Here is an 18,987-nt window from a genome sequence, read left to right on the forward strand (position 1 = left end):
TAATTGGTCTGTGATACCTGGCTTCATGGATAGATAGAGCTGCGTGTCATCTGCATAGCAGTGAAAATTTATGCTATGTCTTCTAATGATGCTGCCTAAGGGAAGCATGTACAATGTAAACAGAATTGGTCCTAGCACTGAACCCTGTGGAACACCATAATTGACCTTAGTGTGTGAAGAGGACTCTCCATTTACTTGAACAAATTGGAGTCTATTAGATAGATATGATACAAACCACTGCAGTGCAGTACCTGTAATACCTACAGCATGTTCTAATCGCTCTAATAGGATGTTATGGTCAACAGTATCGAACGCTGCACTGAGGTCTAGCAGGACAAGCACAGAGATGAGTCCACTGTCAGAGGCCATAAGAAGATCATTTGTAACCTTCACTAAAGTTGTTTCTGTGCTGTGATGAGCTCTGAAACCTGACTGAAACTCTTCAAATAAGCCATTCCTCTGCAGATGATCTGTTAGCTGTTTGACAACTACTCTTTCAAGGATTTTTGATATGAAAGGAAGGTTGGAGATTGGCCTATAATTAGCTAAGACAGTTGGGTCTAGAGACTTAATACTGGTGAGACAAAAAACGTGGCTTCTCTAATGAGATTATGAATATCAAAAACAACACGGTGCATTTTTATGCTCACGATCTCCAGAAAAACCGAAAACTCTAGTTGTGGAATCGTTATCTACTTCACACATTCAACTTTAGTTCAGGTCCATTCATGTTTATTGCATGTTTATTGCTGCTTCTGTTTCAGGCAGTGCTTATCTCAAGGAAAAGAGAACAATGTGGCCACTGAACTTCACAGGGCAGTTAAAATCTCTGTGAAGGCCTGCTGCTTGCAGCTTTTATGGTTTTCGTGATACGAAGCAAACACAGAGTTCACCTCAACTTTATGTGCAAACTGTGGTCTAGATGACCATCACAATAATGCACGTTTCACATCACCTTAGTCTCAGAAGATAGAGCAAGGCGAGCTATGCGTATAGCATTTAAGGTTATGATTACTAAGATATCTTTTATGCCGATAGCAGTAAAACATTTGAATCACGGGGCATTTGCATGGTTTTGAAATTACGGTCCATTTACACACTTTGATGTTTTATAAGAGCATAACTCGATTACTAGACTTCTTTTGCTTAGCTTTGTTTGGTTCATTGATTTAATTTACATTGCTGTTAACTTGGTTTGCTTGGTAGGTGTCAAAACTACAAAACTCTGTCAATGTCTTTTTCATAACTCTTTTTGTGTAAACCGTGTCACTTTTGTCTCTTGTGCATAAACAACCAAAAATAATTCCCACTCCGGGTCCTAACAAACAAAAGTGTTCCATCAAAACATTTAAGTTTCAGCCAAAGGATTCCCAGTGCAACCCTGGCACAATGACCAAATCTTACCATCAAACCTCTTTGTAAATAATCAAACTGTTCTTTTGAACACAAAGACAGCACAGTTACTCTTAAAAAAAAATCCCCCCCAAAATCTCAACTCTTGCTTAACAAAGTGAAATCCAGAAGGCTCAGAAGTTTAGCTGTCACACTCATTCACATTCCACCTCTTCTGTGATTGACTCCGGCACATGGAAACTTACATACATAGATCATCAGAGACACAAAACAATGGTCATCTCTGGTGAGAGTTTGCAGGGAAAAAAGCGGCACAAATGATAATCAAATAAGACTGGTGGGAGAGCAGGCCGGGCTGCCAGACGAGGCGATTTGAGGAGATGGATGAGAACACACAGCGCCTATTGGCACAGATGGCTTGGATTATGGAAATCATCACGAGAGAGGACCTTTCAGATTTCCCAGAGGAGCTGTCTGCTTGCTGTTCTTGGACAATTCTCACCCCCAAGAATGTTAGTTCACATTGAAACCCCTCCTGTACAGGTCCCCCTGCCGCACGCCCTCCATCTCCAGTATTTAAAAAGAATCCTACTGTCAACAATGAGGAGACGAAACGGGATGTAGAAGGCCCCGTGCGCGATGTGTTAAAATAAACAGGGCCGATGTGTAGATTTGGGAATATGATTAAAGAGTCGGGTGAATGAGATTCGGTGGGATGCACAATGAGCAGAGCAGACAAACCGAACAGCATATGAGGAGAAGTGCAGGGTGTGGTTTCAATTAAACTGTTAATGGAGCGAAAAAACAGCAGAGCTGAAGTTCGACAAGGAAGCTGAGCTGCATTACGGCACATGGTACGAGAAAAAAAAGTAATAAACATGGACTGTTGTACTTTGTCTTGCCAGGAAAAGCTGTAGTTTTGCAATTTGGCTCCTACTTTATTATGATGCCTTCATCTTTTCATGGTTAGTGGATTTATGGTTTTAGGCTTCATGGACACGTGCTAGTGCTGCCATCTAGGTACCTCACAGAGAAACTGCCGTCTCCACTTTAATATCAGGGCAATTTCAAACTAAATTTAAATGCTGTTAAATGCTGTGTTCATTTGGAAAATTACTGTATTAGATAAAAACTTCTAAATGAAATGAAAACAAAAATTAGGGATTTTTAAATAGTTGGAGCTCAAAATTAAATTTACACTACCTCAGTATAATTGTCCCACTTCAGCCATTATTTGTTGGTATAACCTCTGACTTATCGCCAGTAAAATTAATTATTACCTGAATCCTCATCAGTGGCAGAGACCCTGATCACTGGTTCTCCAGGGTCTCTGTTCTCTGCCACAGTGGCGGTGTAAATGGCCTGACTAAACACAGGCGCCTGGTCATTCACATCCCCGACCTCCACTGTCAGAGTCTGGGTGGAGGAGAGCGAGGGCAGGCCTTGGTCCAGCGCACGGACGGTCAGACGGTGGAAACGTTCTGTCTCATAATCCAACGGGGCAGTGAGAAGCAAGAGGCCTGAAAAAGAAGGAAGGAAATAAAAGAAGAGTTAATTTTCACATTTAAAAGTGAAATGTTTGATGTTTTAATTCACTGTGAATCAGCAGACGTTCATATGTCTGATATTCATCTGGTGTGTCTGACGAGTTTTTTTTAGGTGAAATCTTATTTAGAATAAATGTTTCCGCTGTGCAAAAATCCCAAATACCTGTCTTCTCCTCCAGTGTGAACAAGCCTTTCTTGTTTCCAGAAATAATAGAGAAGGAAACGATCCCGTTTTCACCTTGATCTCCATCTATGGCCACAAAATGATGCAGCAGACTCCCCACCTCTGCGTCCTCCATCACCTGAGCTGTGTCCGCCGATACGAACACCGGCCGGTTATCGTTCACGTCCAGCAGGAAGAGCTGAGCCGTCACTGAAGCCTGTTTACGCTCATTCTTCTCCTTCGCCTCATCTGTGGCTGTTACAGTGAACGCAAAGCTGGGGGTGCTCTCGCGATCTAAAGGTGCTGCTACAGTCAGGCTCCCCGTGTAAGGGTCGATCTGAAAGGGGAAGGGTGTTGATGACACGCTGACTTCAGGGTCAAAGGCGAGCTCATAGCGGAGGGCACTGTTTGGAAAGGTCCCGTCGGCGTCTCTGGCATGAAAAGCAAACGCCAGCGATCCGACTGCAGCGTCCTCCCTCAGACCAAACTTCACCAGTTTATCAGGGAACCAGGGCGTGTGGTCGTTCACATCTTCCACTATCACACAAATCAGAACAGACACATTCACGATGGGAATGAGGCTGGCGTCCTCAGCACGGACCACGAGGAAGTACTGCATGGCAGCCTCGTAATCCAGCGGCTGGTTGATGTATATGTCACCGAAGGAGCTGTCGATCCCAAAGTGAACGCTCCCGTCCCCCTCAGTGATGGAATAGTGAAATCTCCCTTTATCTGAAACACGTGCAGAGCCAATAACAGTCGCGGGCTCCGTGTCCTCCCGCACGAAAAAGCGTCTCACAATTTGGTGATCGGAGCGGCCGTACAGATCTTCTAATCCATGAATCTGAAAAGCACCAAAACGGGACAAAGTTTTAGTTTGCTGTAATTACCTTTTTTCCCTCCATTTGAAATATCGGGGGAAAGCACTTGACCAAACCCAGCTTTACTCTTTAGAGTTATTAATTTAAAGTTAGCATGAAAAGATACAAACAATAAAGTTTGTAAAGTACTGTATAAAAATGAGTGTAAACTTCCAAAACAGTTAAGGCAGTATTTTTATAAAATCTCTTGAATTAAAGCTGAACGTTCATACTGCAATTAAATAATATGTCACTGTTTTTAAAGGTGTGGCCCCAACTGTTTCTGTCTATGTAGCAGGAGTAGTGGAGGACAGCCCGTACCTGTACATGAACGACTGCAGTGTCCTCCTGAGAGATGACTCCGCTGTCTTTGGCAGTCACTTTCAGAGTGTAGTACGGTTTTGCATCTTGGCTGAAGAGCTCTGTTGTTCTGATATCTCCAGTTTTGCTGTCAATCTCAAAGTGCCCCAGATCATCATCTTCTAAAGTAGACGAAAAGAGATGCGAACAGAGCGAACTGTTAATAACGCAGGTCTGCAACAAAAAACGGCACAGGATTTTCTGACTGTTTCTTATAGATTTTTACTCACTGAAACTATGAAAAATATATTTAAAATTCCATCTCGTCAGGTTTTCTTCCACAACTCATGTTTTTAGTGTAATTAAGTGTACAATTTCCCCTTTTAAACTGAAGTCTGGTATCCTATACATGAGTCAAAAACCATATCCAATAATAATTTCTTACATTAATTTAATATTTCTAAGAGTGAGACTCAAGAGAAATACTAATAGAAAATGCGAGGAATTGAAGGCGGGGGATCGGGGTGCGGTGGGTTTGGCGGCATGAGGAGCTCAGATGATCGTGCCCCAACAGGTTGATTTTGTTCATAGTGAAAGGTAAGGAAGAAAAATTATGTATAGTTAATTGTAATAAAATATTGATTTTTTTTCATCGCTGTTGTGCTTTTTTATGTAAACTCATCATGTTTTGCAAAAAAACTGTACATGATTGAGGCAAATGGAGATCCTTTCTGGATTCAGCACCCTAAAAAACATCAAATTTACCAAAAACATCCCATGCAGCTGAAAAAAAACATTTTTTCAGACCAAATCTGTATAATCAGTCAGGACACGCGTTTACAGCTCACCTGTGACCAGTGAATGAATAACTGTTCCATTCTCTCCTGCATCCAAGTCTTTGGCAAACATGTTTGTGACCAAGGATCCTGACTGTAGACCAGCCCATATCTGAAGTGAACACGTAGAGAGCATAAGTACATCTGACAACATAACAACACATACACTGAAGATTTGCGCAACTGTATCTAATCTTAGACACTAAGTTATATTTGTCTCAAGTTCATTTATTCTTGGCACATATATACGTTTATGTTCACAGTATATTAAAGCTTGAAGTAATTTATGATAAGAATACTCGCTGTATTTTTTTCAGTTACCCAGCCGCTAGTTACCAAGTACTTAACTGACAGGGTGGCATTTGCTCTCCTTATACTTGCTTTTTATTGGGTGGTGCGAATATGTTGTGTAGTGACCATACATGGTCCTTATTAGCATATACACACGTTACAGTATTACTTAGATAAATTATCCCACTTAGATCATTTTTGCCTGTTGCTAGGTCTTTGAGAGACAACATGATGACACCAAAATCTATAATGTATCAATTTGTGTAGTATGTATTGATACATGTATTTGTTGTGACATCCCCCATAGGCGTACTATCTATGTTGACAGTACAATTCAGTACTTTGTCAAGTACTGTTGGGCTCTGTCATCGTGCCATACCATGCTGTAAGCCGGTGTAATAATTTCTAATATTAAATAATGCTGGTATATGGGGAATATTGTCATGTTTTTTGTATTAACTCGTTGACCTGTTCTTAGTTTTCACTTAGTTTTTCTTTTCCATGTCTTTAACTGCCTGCTTCATGAGCTGCTCTTTGTCTGTCTTCACTATTTCTGTTTTTTCTTAGTGTAAAGGACTTTTTCCTGCCCTTGTGCTGGACCTTTTGGTTAGGTATTAATCAAAACAACATTAAAGTACCTTTACAGACTAACATCCAGTTTGGTTTTTGCCTACATGTGAGTGAACTTCCTGAGTTTTACTGCTAAAAGTGACAAATGCATTTCTTGATGCATCAAAAGGCAACAACAGCTTAACATAATTGAGAAGCTGAACAGTTTGGAGTGCAGATGCAACTGTAATATACCAAGACTGCTTTTGATTGCATCAGTAGTTGCATCACGTTGTGATGAAGACGCATTGTTCTTACCTGCACATTCAGCTCTTTGCTGGCTGGCAGGTGAGTGAACTGCGGAGCGTTGTCATTGATGTCAGCGATCAGGATGTGAACGGTGGCGGTGGCATTGAGACGAGGGTGACCCTGATCTGTCACCATCACCTTCAGACTGTGCTGGCTGTACTGTTCCCGGTCCAGAGCCACCCAGTTGATGATTTCACCTGGCAGAAGATGGAGAAAGGTTAACGTCACATAGGTGACCACGGAGCACAAGGTAACTTTAAGGTGGTGTTACTTGATGTGTTTGTACCTGTTTTAGTATTGATGCGGAAGAATTTCCCATCTGAGAGCAGGAGATAGGACAACTGGCCGTTTTTCCCAGAATCCTTATCCACGGCCTTGACGGTTCCCACCAGACCTTGTGGCGACGACCCCTCCAACACAGTGAAGTAATAAACGTCCCTGCTGAACACCGGGGCGTTGTCATTGATATCCAGCACCAGCACCGTCACAGTGGCCATAGCCGTGGTATTTGACAGTGTAGCCTCCGTAGCCAACACTCGAAAATGATACTTGGACTCTGTCTCATAGTCCAGGTTGGCTGAGAGATACAACCATCCCGTCTTTGGGTGAATCCGAAACGGAACCAGAGGGAAGCCAGGTTCTCCTTCCAAAGAGTAGACGATGCCGGAGTTTGAAATGTGGCCTCCCCGGGTTCGGTGAGCCCTCACTTGGATGACCCGAGCATCTTTCCTGTAGCCCTCCCCAATCTCCACGTGATAGATCAACGTCTCAAACGCCAGGCTGTCTTCGGCAGTCGTTCGGTCTACGTTTACTGAGAGGGTCAGGGTGGAGCTCAGGGAAGGTTCTCCTTCATCTTTAGCCACAATCTCCAGATTGTATCCCTGCTGATGATCCATCTCTAAACTCTCGTTTAGCGTAACCCTTCCGAGATTGTGATCAATAACAAACACACCATTTTTCCTGCTCTTCAGGTAATACTGCACCCGACCATTGGCACCGCTGTCATAGTCATGCGCGTGAGCGATGAACAACACGGTTCCCGGTCGAGTGTTTTGTGACACTGTGATGGTGTCACTATGTTTGGGGAAGATGGGGGCGTTGTCATTAACGTCTGCGACAGCGATGTTGACCTGGGTGGTGCTGTAAACGGGAGAGGCGTCGGTGTAGGACTGAAGAACCAGAAGAGCGTACGGCTGAGACTCGTGATCCAGAGGCTTGAGGTTAGTGATCAGACCCGACTTCGGATGAACGGAGAACAAACTCTGAGGGTCTCCAGAAGAGATTCGATAAGATACAGATTCCATGGAATCTGTAGAAAAAACAAAAGAACAAATTTTTTCCCTATGAAATAATCATAAAAATTTAAAGGGCTTACATAAATTAGATATTTAAAGACATTGTTCCAGATGTCTTGGGATTTAATCAGATGTAACTTTGAATGCACACACACACACACACACACTAATACACTTTAAGTAATTAAAGCACAGGCCAGAAGATCCCATTAATCCCCTGCAAGTGTTTGTTGTGCTTCGACTGTAAACTAAAAGCTCCTGAAACAAGCAGAGAGCTTAATGGTACTCGACCCCTGTCAAACAGCCCCAATTCTGCTGTTTCTGCTTTAAGTCCAAGTGTTAATCTCTTAAGTGATTAGACAGCCTTGAACGACTGTCTAGTGTTGTTGGGGCGTTTAGCTGTTGAAGGCATTCGGCGGAATAACAAGACTATGAGGAGATAATTATGAACCCTTTACTCCTTGAAAACCATCTACACGGAGGTTTTTTTTAAGATACTGAGAATAAAATTATAAATGACATCCACTCTTCTATTACTTAAATTGTTGCCACCTTAACCTGCTGTTATATTTAACAGAAAGCGCCCAATAAATACGATTAGAGCAACAAGGAAGGAAAAGAGCAGGGCGCGTTGATCTGTACATTGCACAGATACTCTTTATTATCTGTCATGTGTTCGTGAGACTCAAAGGGATTAAAGATTAAACTTTAGCTTCTTCATGTCTGAAAGGAGATTTGAGCAACTTTTATCGCTCAACCGTTTCTGTCGCAATCATCTGTCGGGATATTAATGCCTTTGTGCAACAGCCACCTATTCTGAATGTGTCTAAATCCAGTTATTATGTTTCAAGAGACCTATGAAGCACGATAATGTCAGTATCGGCACTACTCCACCTCATATTAAACAGCTGTATAGGTTTTAAAAAAGTATATTTCAAGGTACAGATGTTAGCTTTGCTTGTTTAGCTTATCTTACCATAAAGTTCATAAAGTTTACAAACCATCCGACCTGAATTTCTTTGAACTGTAGGCCAAAAAGGAACTCAGTGATTTTCAGAGTCCTACTTACACAAACGTAACTCTCAGCAGCACGTGATTACAGCAGGACGCTGGAGCAGGACTAGCTTAAAGCTTTTACTATAGCTTTATTATGCAAGAACACTTTTATGCTTTGTTCCTTTTGTTTGCACTCGTGACAAAAGCATAAAGAAGAGAGAAAGTTATAAAATGTTCAAAATGTTTTTCAGTTTTAAAACTGATGTTTTATTTTGAAAGACTGATTCAGATTCTTTATTGAGAGTGTGAAGCTTTCAGAGTATAATTGGACTGACAAATTACACTATATGGACAAAAGTACTGGGACACACCTCTCTGTTATTGACCTCAGCTGCTTCAGTCCCATTGGAGTATAAAATCAAGCACGTAGCCATGTTACTAGAATGGCTCGATGAATTTGAGAGTGTTGCTTCAACAATGCAACAAGTAAGTTTGTGGGATTTCGTCCCTCCTAGTGATTCCCTGATCACCTATTAGTGGGATTACAGCAAAATGGAATCATTTAGGAACCTCAGCCTCACAGCCAAGAAGTGGCAGAGCAGGCGAAGTTACAGAGCGAGGTTGGCAAGTGCTGAGTCACGTAAAAATCCCCAACACTCTGCTGACTCAGTGAATGCAGAGCTCCAAACCTCCTCTGGCATTAACATCAGCACAAAAACTGAGGACCAGGAGCTTCATGTCTGAGCAGCTCCTGTAGGTGACCCCAGTGCTTTTGTCCATACGGTGTATGTTGTGTCCTCTACAGTAACGCAACAAAATCTTAGTTGTTAAACTTCTCCCGTTGCCGTAGTGATGTTCAGCAGAGGCAGAGTCTGGGACCTTGTGATGACTCTCTCCCAGCTGCTCTAACATCAGTTTGGATAATAAGGAGCAGATAATACACGTCTAACCTGTTGGGTTGATGGCCTGCACCGTCCCCACAGGTGTCCCCGGTGGTGCGTCCTCAGGCACTGTGAAAGTGTAGCGTGACCTCTGGAACACAGCTGGAGCCTGAGCACTGCGTAAAACATTGATCGTGACCTCTGCAGGTCTGGCTGAGATCAAGCCTCCTCCGTCCTGTGCTCTTATCAAGAGCTTTACATTAGCTGTGCCCAGGTGAGTCAGAGTGGAGGTCAGGAGGAGCATTCCTGCAGAAGAAAAATATGACATGGAAAAATTAATTGAAAAACTTTTTTATTTTTTCACCAGTTCCTTTCTGCTGTTCGAATGTGTGAAATGAGATTCACAACACTTCACATTTATCATATTAGCAGATGGGAGGGACAGGGCTTGTTTTTGTAACCAAAATGCATCTTATAAGAGCAAGCGAATCAATATATGTCTGTAAAAACAAATACAGACAGAAAAGTGTCAGATTAAAGTTTTCTTTTCCTATTATTTATCCATTTCATGGTGTTAAATTTCGTCTGAGCACAAATCTTATCTTACCCTCAGCCACCTGGGGATCTAAGCCTTTTGGGGCTTTCTGCACCACCCCTGCTGAGCTGTGACACTGGCAATCATTTCATGGGGACTTACACAAAGTAAGCAGTCGTTTATCCCTGAATAATGGAGCCTGCCAATCACACGGTTTACTTAAAGACTACTGATTGGATCAATGTGACAAATCAAGCTTGAGAAGTCAAAATGCTATCCTTTACCAAGACTGAAACCTAAACAAAGCTTTCTTTATTTCAATATTGGAAAAGCAACAGTTGGTTTACTGGAAATTGTGTCCACACACTTATGTTTCAGACTAAAACAGAAAGTATTCCCACATCTTTACGGCCCTACCTGTTTGTTTATCCAGCGCAAACAAAGTGGACATGTCGCCAGGAAGGAGGTCGTAGGTAACCTGGCCAAACCTGCCAGAATCTCGGTCAGTGGCAATAACGCTGACGATTTCTGTGCCAGGCGGCGCGTGGCTGCTGATGCTCACGGCGTACTCTTCAGGGCTGAACACTGGAGCGTTGTCGTTCAAGTCCTCGATCTCAATGTGCACGTAGGTTTGAGCACTCAAGCCTCCCTGAGAGACAGAATTTTATTAGGATAGTTAAAAAAAATGAATAAATAAATCCACTGTTATATATCTGTGTGTCACTCACTGGATCCTCAGCCTTGATCAGGATGTCGTGGACCGTCTGTCCCGTATCTCGATCAATATCCTGGGAGACGCACAGCTCTCCGGTGTGGGGGTTTATTTGGAAGAGGGGATGTGTGGCCTGTTTGTCGAAGCCATCAGACAGAGAGTAGAGCAGCGTCCCAAACTCAGGGCTGTCTGCATCTGTGGCAGCGACCTAAAGAGAAGAGAAATGCAGGCATGAAAACAGGAGGTGCAAAAATGAAAACATCTTAAATCTTTTCTTTAACACAAAATTAAAACCAGTGCTGCAGAATAACTGGGAATAATTTACAGTAAAACTTATATATTCATATCTAAGATCATATGTGGAAACCCCCCCATTAAATAATTAATTTAAAACCTATCATGAGCCTATAATGTGCTATATTATGATTATAATTATGATTATATGATTAAGATTATTTTCTTCACAACTTTAACAGGTATCTTTTACCTTTCTGGTAAAACGGTGACCTGATCCTTTATTTTAACTCAAACATGTAAACAAGGGAAACCTTAAAGGATTAGACTGTAATGCTAAAAACAAAACAAAGAAAAAACATGTAATAGGTTTAATAAAAATATAAAGAATTAATAACTCAACACCAATTTATCTGAACTTATATAACGATGATGAAGCGAGGAAGAACACCTCCTTAGTTAGTGATGATTGAATGATTACGACATTTGAGTTCGTCGCTGCCCAGTTTTTAGGTGATCTGAGAACGAAAGAGTTCAGTATGAAATGACATGGACGTGATTAATAACTGACTAATTATTATTAATTATTAACTGCATTAACAAATATATTGTTCTTGAATCAAAGCACATAATAGACAGTCTTTGTGGTTCATGCAGTTTGACATGAATTCATTCATGCTTTGTGTTTCAATTCATGTCCCTCATCTTATTAAGCTCGTGTTCACATAAGTGCATTAAAAAGGTCTTTTTCTTGTTTATTTACCTTTCTATTTACCATTGATTTTGTTATGTATAGATATATATATATTTAGCACCTTAAACAAATTCAGTGTGACTCCATGAAGTACTCCTACTCAAATACTTATGTATAAATCAGCTGTTTTTGGTATGTTTAAGTGTTTATATATTAAAAGAAATATTCCTTGTAAAACAGCACTCCCATACTACAGTAACTGCCAGCTTTTAGATTAAGCTTTGTACTATGAATCATAATACGCGTCTTCCTTTGACAGTGAAAGTCAACATAATAAAAGCATAAAAAAATCCCCACAATCAAAGGGCGAGGACCATCCCTGCAGTATAAAGATTATAGTAAAAACGCGCCTTATATCCTGTGCAGCTCCTTTCATGTCTGCCTGTGACTGTGACTGCAGACATGTCTCACAGATAGAGCGCTCATTTTACAGTCATAAAGATGATATCACCTCCCAGTTTGTGAACTCTGATCAAAGGAAGTTTAAAGACACGGGTCAAGGTCTGGACAGTCACGCAAACCCAATCAGTTTTTTGAAGCTTGCTTCTTAGAATAAAGCGCATGTGCTGCGTTTGCAAAATCATGTGACAGAGGAGGGGGGTTCCTTATAGATGACTTCCCAGTTATTCCTGTTACTTCTGCACCTGCTAGTTCTCACATTTATTTTGGATGACGTCTTCAGTATTCTGAAGCGTTGCAGCTAAAGTTCGAATCAGAAACACCTAAAGCACCTAAAATTCAGCCAGATGTTTAAAAATTTTCAGTCCTTATTTAATCATCGAATCTCATGTTTGCAGAAAATGTGCCCTTAAACAAATGTTCCTTTGTGATGGGATGCACTTTGTGCCAGCCTGCTGGAGTGTGGTACCAGGCAGCACATCTGTCATACTAAAGCCACAGAGCTGAGCTGGAAAGAGTGCATGTTGAGCATCTTTAGGAGGAACACTGATGCCTTTGTGCAAACAGACTGAAGGCTACTTTTGTCTTATAAGACGTAAGACAGACGCAGCAAAAGAGCACGAGATGCTGGATATTTACTGTGAATCCTTCAGAAACTACAAAGATATCTTCATTTTTGTTTCTGTCAATCCATGTTAGCTGATATTTAACTGAGATGAGTGCCAAGTCAAGTGAAATGCTCCCCTGGTCAAAAAACATATGCATGTGATTCCACATGAGTGTCAGCTCCCCAAATTATAAAAAAAGATATATATTTGTTGCCTTGTTGATAAGCTTTTCTGCCTACTTCCTGATTCAGTGCCAATTATTATTATCATTATTATCATTGTGTGGATCCTCCTTGGATAGAAAATGTAATTAGAACCATTCAGAAACAATAATGTGTTGTTCTTTTAGATAAGTCACCAAAATGATGCCGAATATCCTCCAACATACTTGTAAAAAGCAGCTTCCAACATCGCTCTGCTCTAGTATGGACACATTGTACAGCTGCTGCTCGAACACTGGCTCGTTGTCGTTGACGTCTTCCACGAGCACCGTGACTGTCGCTGTGGATGACAGAGCCGGTTCTCCTCCATCCACTGCCACCACCAGGAACCATAGCTCCATCTGCGTCTCTCTGTCCAGAGCTGCAGCTGTGGTGACCAGGCCTGACTCCGGGTCGATGTCGATCAGGCTGTCCTGGTTGGACTTCAGAATGGAGTATCGGACCTCTGAGTTTGCACCCTCATCTGCGTCTCGAGCCTGAAACTGGATGAGGGAACTCCCCTGAGGAGCATCTTCAGAAATACTTATGAGATACGCATCCTTCTCAAAGACTGGGTAACAGTCATTCATGTCCGACACCTTCAGGAGGAAGACAGTCTCACTGCTCAGGGGAGGGTTGCCAAAATCTGATGCCTGCACCTTAAGCTCATACAAATCTTTCTCCTCCCTGTCCAGCTCAGAGTTAACACACAGTGCATACAGAAAGTCATCTGTCTGCTTCAGGGTGAACTTCCCATCACCTCCCTCGAGCGTGACAGCGATCCTCTCCCCCTCGAGGTCGGGGTCCGACACTGAAATCCGGGCTACGTAGTGCCCGACTGCTGCTGATTCAGACACCACAGCATCTCCTGTGTCACTGAGAAACAGTACACTGATGGTGGGGCTGTTATCGTTGATGTTAAGCACTCTGACACCCACAAAAGTGCTGCTGTACTCAGGCTGAACCCCGTTGTCTCTCGCGTTGATGATCAACTCATGAAAAGCCTGAGTCTCAAAATCAAGCGGCTTGTTGAGATAGACCACCCCGGTGGTTTCATTGATGGAGAAAACCTCACTGGGGTCGCTCTGCCTCCTGTTGATCTCATACGTGAGTCTGCCATTGTCACCCAGGTCATAGTCAGTGGCCTGCACCTGACACACAGCAGACATGATTGGCGCATCCTCACGCACTGAGGTGTGATATTCAGTCTGGTTGAACACAGGCGGGTTGTCATTCTCATCCAGGACGTGGATGTTCACCTGAAGAGTCCCAGTCCTGGCTGGGATCCCCCCATCAAAGGCCTCGATTGTCAGCGTGTACAAGTCCTGTGCTTCTCTGTCTAGCTTACTGTTAAGAACTAGATCCAGGCTGAGGTGGTTCTCAGATCCACTGCGATAATCCAGGTGAAATAAGTCACTCATCTCACTCTCTGTGATCCTGTATCCCTGAGTACCAAACTCACCCTCATCCTGGTCTTTAGCACCTTCTATCTGAAACCGACTCCCCGGTGGGCTCAGTTCTGATATATCCAGCTCAACCCCCTCAGAGGGGAACACGGGAGAATGGTCGTTCACATCTTTCACCTCTATTGTCACTTTTATCATCTCACCTGTGAGAGTGGCTGCCACAAATTCATACTTATCCCTGCTCTCTCTGTCCAGGACTACAGCTGTGGAGATGATGCCCGTGTCCGCGTCTATTTCCAAGTCTCTGAAAACATACGAGTCTCTGCTTTCTGAGATGAAGAACCCAGTGCTCGGCCTGCTTAGTCCCGCTCCCAGATCTCCAACGATAGTTCTGGCCGGAAGACCCTCTTTAACAGACAGCGTGAGGTTGAAGACCTGTCCCAGCGACTGCGCGCACAGCAGGGACAGGACGAGCGTCTGAAGGAGCAAAGCTGAGGCATCCTTGCACCCCATTCCTCCTTTACGTGTGGCTTTGAGCTCTCGGTTTGTTGAGGTCGATGCCGGGCAGCATATTCCCGAGTCTAAGTCCTCAGTTTTGTCCTCACGTTTGAGCGCACTTTTCCGAACCGAAACGGACAAACGCGTTTTTGCGCGCAGGGCGACTGCGAGCGGTCATTCTCCTTCACCGTACTTCAGTAGCTTGTTGCGTGATACTGGATACAAGAAATTCAGCCATGGCACAGTGCAAATCCCCCTTTGGCTCCTTCACATAACTCGACACCTCTGACTGGCACCAACTGTGCGTCGTGAACACTCCTCCTGGCACGCGGCGCGTCCCACGCTGATCGGCTCCATCTGTGGCCCTGATTGCTTAAGATTTAATTAGGCTGAGAGATTACCTTCTGTGCCACTTGCTGACACGTGGCCTGGTATAGCTGACCTGTGGAAGAAGTCAGGTGGAAAGTGGAATAAATACGGATATCACACCAGTTGAGCCAAAACTGTGTCCTAAAAGGCCCCTTTGTGGTAATGTGGTTAGAATGAGCTTGAAGTGATTTAATAAAGTGCTCCCGTCTAAGCAGAGGAGCGTATTAGTGTTAGGGTGGCTCACTCTGCTGGTAAAAAGCAGAAACTGTACCATTCTTTAAAAGGAAAATAAAGGAAAAATCAAGGCTATCCGGTCACTTAGTCCTCGGGGGGGGTTGGGGTGACGATGTCTCCTGTAACATCCACACGAGGCGCCAGAGCTTCCCAGCAAAATACTGAAGTTTATCAGGGCCGTTTCTAGCTTTTTGAGGGGCCAATGCGAGATTCTCTTTGGGGATCGCTGGGAGGGTGGGGGTGGAGGGGTTAAATTTTTTAAGATGATCCAATGATCCATGGTGATAATTATATATCTCAAATTCAGATGAAAGATCTCCAATAGGTGCAAGCAATTAAAACCTACATAAAAGTAAATAATGAAGCTTCTTTGCACCATTTTCCTCCAAAATTTTCCAGATGAACATAAAATTAATGAAACCGCTATTTCAAATCAAAACCGAACTGGCATCCACACAGGTGTGAAAATTACACCACCCTTATTCTCCTCGTGAACATGTGAGGCTGTCAGTCATACTTCATACCTGTCAGTGGACTTCATTCACAACAAGATATCCTAATGGTGATTTTTTAAAATGATCACCACACAAACACCAGCCACAGCTTCCCTGTCATTGCAGCTTAGCTTTGGCGATATCCCACATTTCAGTTTTAACCACATAAGTGTTTCGGTAAACACACAGAAGAGAGCAGCTGGCTCCAAATGAAGACAGGTCATTTAAATATTTTCCCAAATATACCGAGGCTGAGCTTGCAGCTTGGGGACCCCCTAGTGGCTGTGGGGGGGTTGTGCATTTGCAAAGTCCATGAATTCCTGAGAAGCAGCCTATTCATTTATGTCCTCTGTAGTGGACATTTGTTCTTGGTCTATATCTTTTGAGTTATTTGAGCTAGCCCAATAAGTCCCGCTGTACTAAATAGAGGACATCCTGGGCTTTACATTGATATCTCATGTTCAATGGGAAGATTTCTTCCTCAGCTCTCAGGAGCATAAAGCAAGCAAGAGCTCTGAAATTTATAAAAGATGATGATTACTGCATGGGAGCCTGCTTCCTCCACTGGGGAAAAAAACCCAAACTAATTTTACATACAATTTTACAGTTTTACAATAATGATAGTATTTTTTCCTGAATATTTCAATGTTTCTGCATAAAATATTTAAAACTTTACAAACAAGATACTGTTTTATGATTTTTTTTTAAAACAGAAGCATAAAACTAACACATGATGAAAGAAACCACCCTGATAATAACGACATGATTGCAGTTTGTTGATCTACGCTCTGAAGTTAGCATCTTATACTAATATACAAGGATTTCTGAATAAATGTGAATTTGTTTGTGCAGCTTTGTCCTTTTTAAAAAGCTCTGTTGTATAAAAACCTAAACTAGTTATATTAAAACCAGAAAAACATTACAATAATATCTGTCATAGTTAAAGGAACTGGTATCATAAACACAAATAGAGAGTTTCTCATTTCTTCATAACAGACGCCAGTCTGTCTGTTGTAAGTCTAAACTGTGCTCAATATAAATAATAAAAGGTAGGAATGGCTGGAAAATGCTGGTCTTACAGTTTATTGTCACTGCTGACCTCTCATTTGTCCTGCAGCTTGTAGTTGCTATCATGGCCTGCTGCAACCACGCAACAGGTGTAATCTGACCACAGTAAACAAGCAGCATAGCTACAGAGTCTCATTGTCTGGGTTAGTTTGCTCAGCAACTCAGAAAAACACCAACACCAAAGCATCTCAGGACTTTTTCTTTCTCATAAATCTAAGTGAAATTTAAAAAACCAAAAACCAAAACATGCCATCTCACATTATGCTCTCCTATCAGTGGGATGCTCAGCCTCTTGTCAAGAAGATATACAACCACCTGAAAGATGACGGGCTCCCGGTGTGGATGGACATCGAAGGAGGGGTGACGGGCAACATCAACGACACGTGAGTGCAAAGTGACGTGGATAACACGTTTCATCTGTTCTAATCTCTGATGGGCTCCGTCACTGCTGAGTGTTGTGCATATTAAAGCTGTGTGTGTTTTCAGCATGGCTGCAGGAGTGGAGGAGGCTGCTGTGATTTGTCCGTTTATGACTCCGGCTTACCAGGCATCACGCAGCTGGAAGAAGGAACTCAACTATGCTGAAACACGGGAGGCCATCATTGTGCCGGTGATGGTGACAAACAACTGGGAGGCCAGTGAGTGGCTGGGACTGATCACTGCAGGCCTGCTGTGGGTGGACTTCAGGTGAGGAGGACACGTTTTAAAACCTGAAATTTTAGCAGGATGGAAACTGCATTTGTTAGAAAGTGTCGTCCTTCAGTCACACGTGTCCTTGAATTTCCTGGAACAATGTCACCATTTCATGTTGTCTTGGAAAAAAATATCTTAGCTAAATTAAATGTATTTTAGAGATGATAGAGATCACGAGTGCCCCTAACTGTAGCGTCTGAACTCTCAACCATCAATGCTGTTGTCTCCCAGAAGTGCAGAGGAGGATGAAGAGCACTTTGACATGTGTCTCAGGTCTCTAGAAGAGGAGATCATGTATATTGCGGGCCACCCACTGACGGTTGAAGAACCTCAGAAGGAGGTGGAGGAGCAGCCAGAGCCAAGAAAAGCCCGTCTGAAGAAGAAACCTGGCCGAGCCTTCTGTCATTCTCTCCAAGCTCTACATGCAGGACTCGGGTAGCCATGGAAACATTAACAAACAACACCATTTGCCCAACAATTCAACCAAATTACTCTTACTTGGAGCAATATTGATGATTTAACAGAGGATCCTTCCCAATATCCCCACTTTGGCTTTAATAGATGATAACTAAAATCTTATTTCAAATTCTTCTCCATCATGCCTGGAACATATACTCACACCCACTTTATTAGGTACACATCTTTAAATGATTTACCAAAACCAGCCAGTTACATGCCAGCAACTCATCAACCTGCTGAAATTCAAACCGAACACCAGAATAAGGAAGAAAAGCGATTTAACAGACTGTGAATGTAGCATGTCTGCTAGTGTCAGACAGGCTGGTCTACTGGGATTTCCCCACACAACCATCTCTAGAGTTTACAAAGGATGGTCCCAAAAAGAGAAAATAATGAGCGAGCGGCCGTTCTCTAAGTGAAGATATTTTCAGAGGTCAGAGGAAATTTGCCACTCTTTCCTAGCTGAGCTACATTTTCATAAAAATCTTAGTTGAACATCATTACACAACAGGGATAATAAATCCCCCTCAATAGAAAGGTTGTCTGGTAAAAACTCGCTTTAATGAAAGCAATTCAATTACTGTTAACTGGGAGAAAAATATGGAAAATTATTCATAGAATAATCCTGTTGTACACAGCATGAATACATATTAAGCATTAATAGGCCTTTAATTTCCCAAGTCTACTGATAGTCAGCCACTTAATTATAAAGTGGCAGCCACTTTAGATTCATCTAACATTTCTGCTGTTCCAACTTGACCTCACAGGCGAGCAGATAATGCAGACAGCTGCTGAAAGCAGAACCACAGTGGAGCTCAGCGAGTCCTGTGGAGATCAGTGTTACTGGGAGACCAAGGGTGACGGCTGTAAGTACTACAGGAACGTCTTCACCCACGGATACCTCGGTGAGTACACAAAACCCACCTCTACTCAACAAACGCAGG

General features: G+C 42.7%; 1 protein-coding gene across 1 annotated transcript in view; it reads right to left on the bottom strand.

Annotated features, from left to right (window-relative positions):
* dchs2 (dachsous cadherin-related 2) overlaps positions 1-15,279 on the bottom strand; it is a 31,354-nt gene extending 16,075 nt beyond the window's left edge. The window contains exons 1-10 of the mRNA XM_031729814.2: positions 13,011-15,279; positions 10,644-10,835; positions 10,333-10,564; positions 9,450-9,686; positions 6,495-7,517; positions 6,218-6,405; positions 5,072-5,171; positions 4,245-4,405; positions 3,064-3,907; positions 2,634-2,873 (exon numbers count right to left, since the gene is read on the bottom strand). Of these exons, the coding sequence (XP_031585674.1) occupies positions 2,634-2,873; positions 3,064-3,907; positions 4,245-4,405; positions 5,072-5,171; positions 6,218-6,405; positions 6,495-7,517; positions 9,450-9,686; positions 10,333-10,564; positions 10,644-10,835; positions 13,011-14,741 (4,948 nt within the window). The 5' untranslated portion in view covers positions 14,742-15,279. The remainder of the gene's footprint in view (positions 1-2,633; positions 2,874-3,063; positions 3,908-4,244; positions 4,406-5,071; positions 5,172-6,217; positions 6,406-6,494; positions 7,518-9,449; positions 9,687-10,332; positions 10,565-10,643; positions 10,836-13,010) is intronic.
* Positions 15,280-18,987: the final 3,708 nt, after the last annotated feature.

The sequence above is a fragment of the Oreochromis aureus genome, linkage group 6, assembly GCF_013358895.1.
Source record: "Oreochromis aureus strain Israel breed Guangdong linkage group 6, ZZ_aureus, whole genome shotgun sequence".
Classification (NCBI taxonomy): Eukaryota; Metazoa; Chordata; class Actinopteri; order Cichliformes; family Cichlidae; genus Oreochromis; species Oreochromis aureus.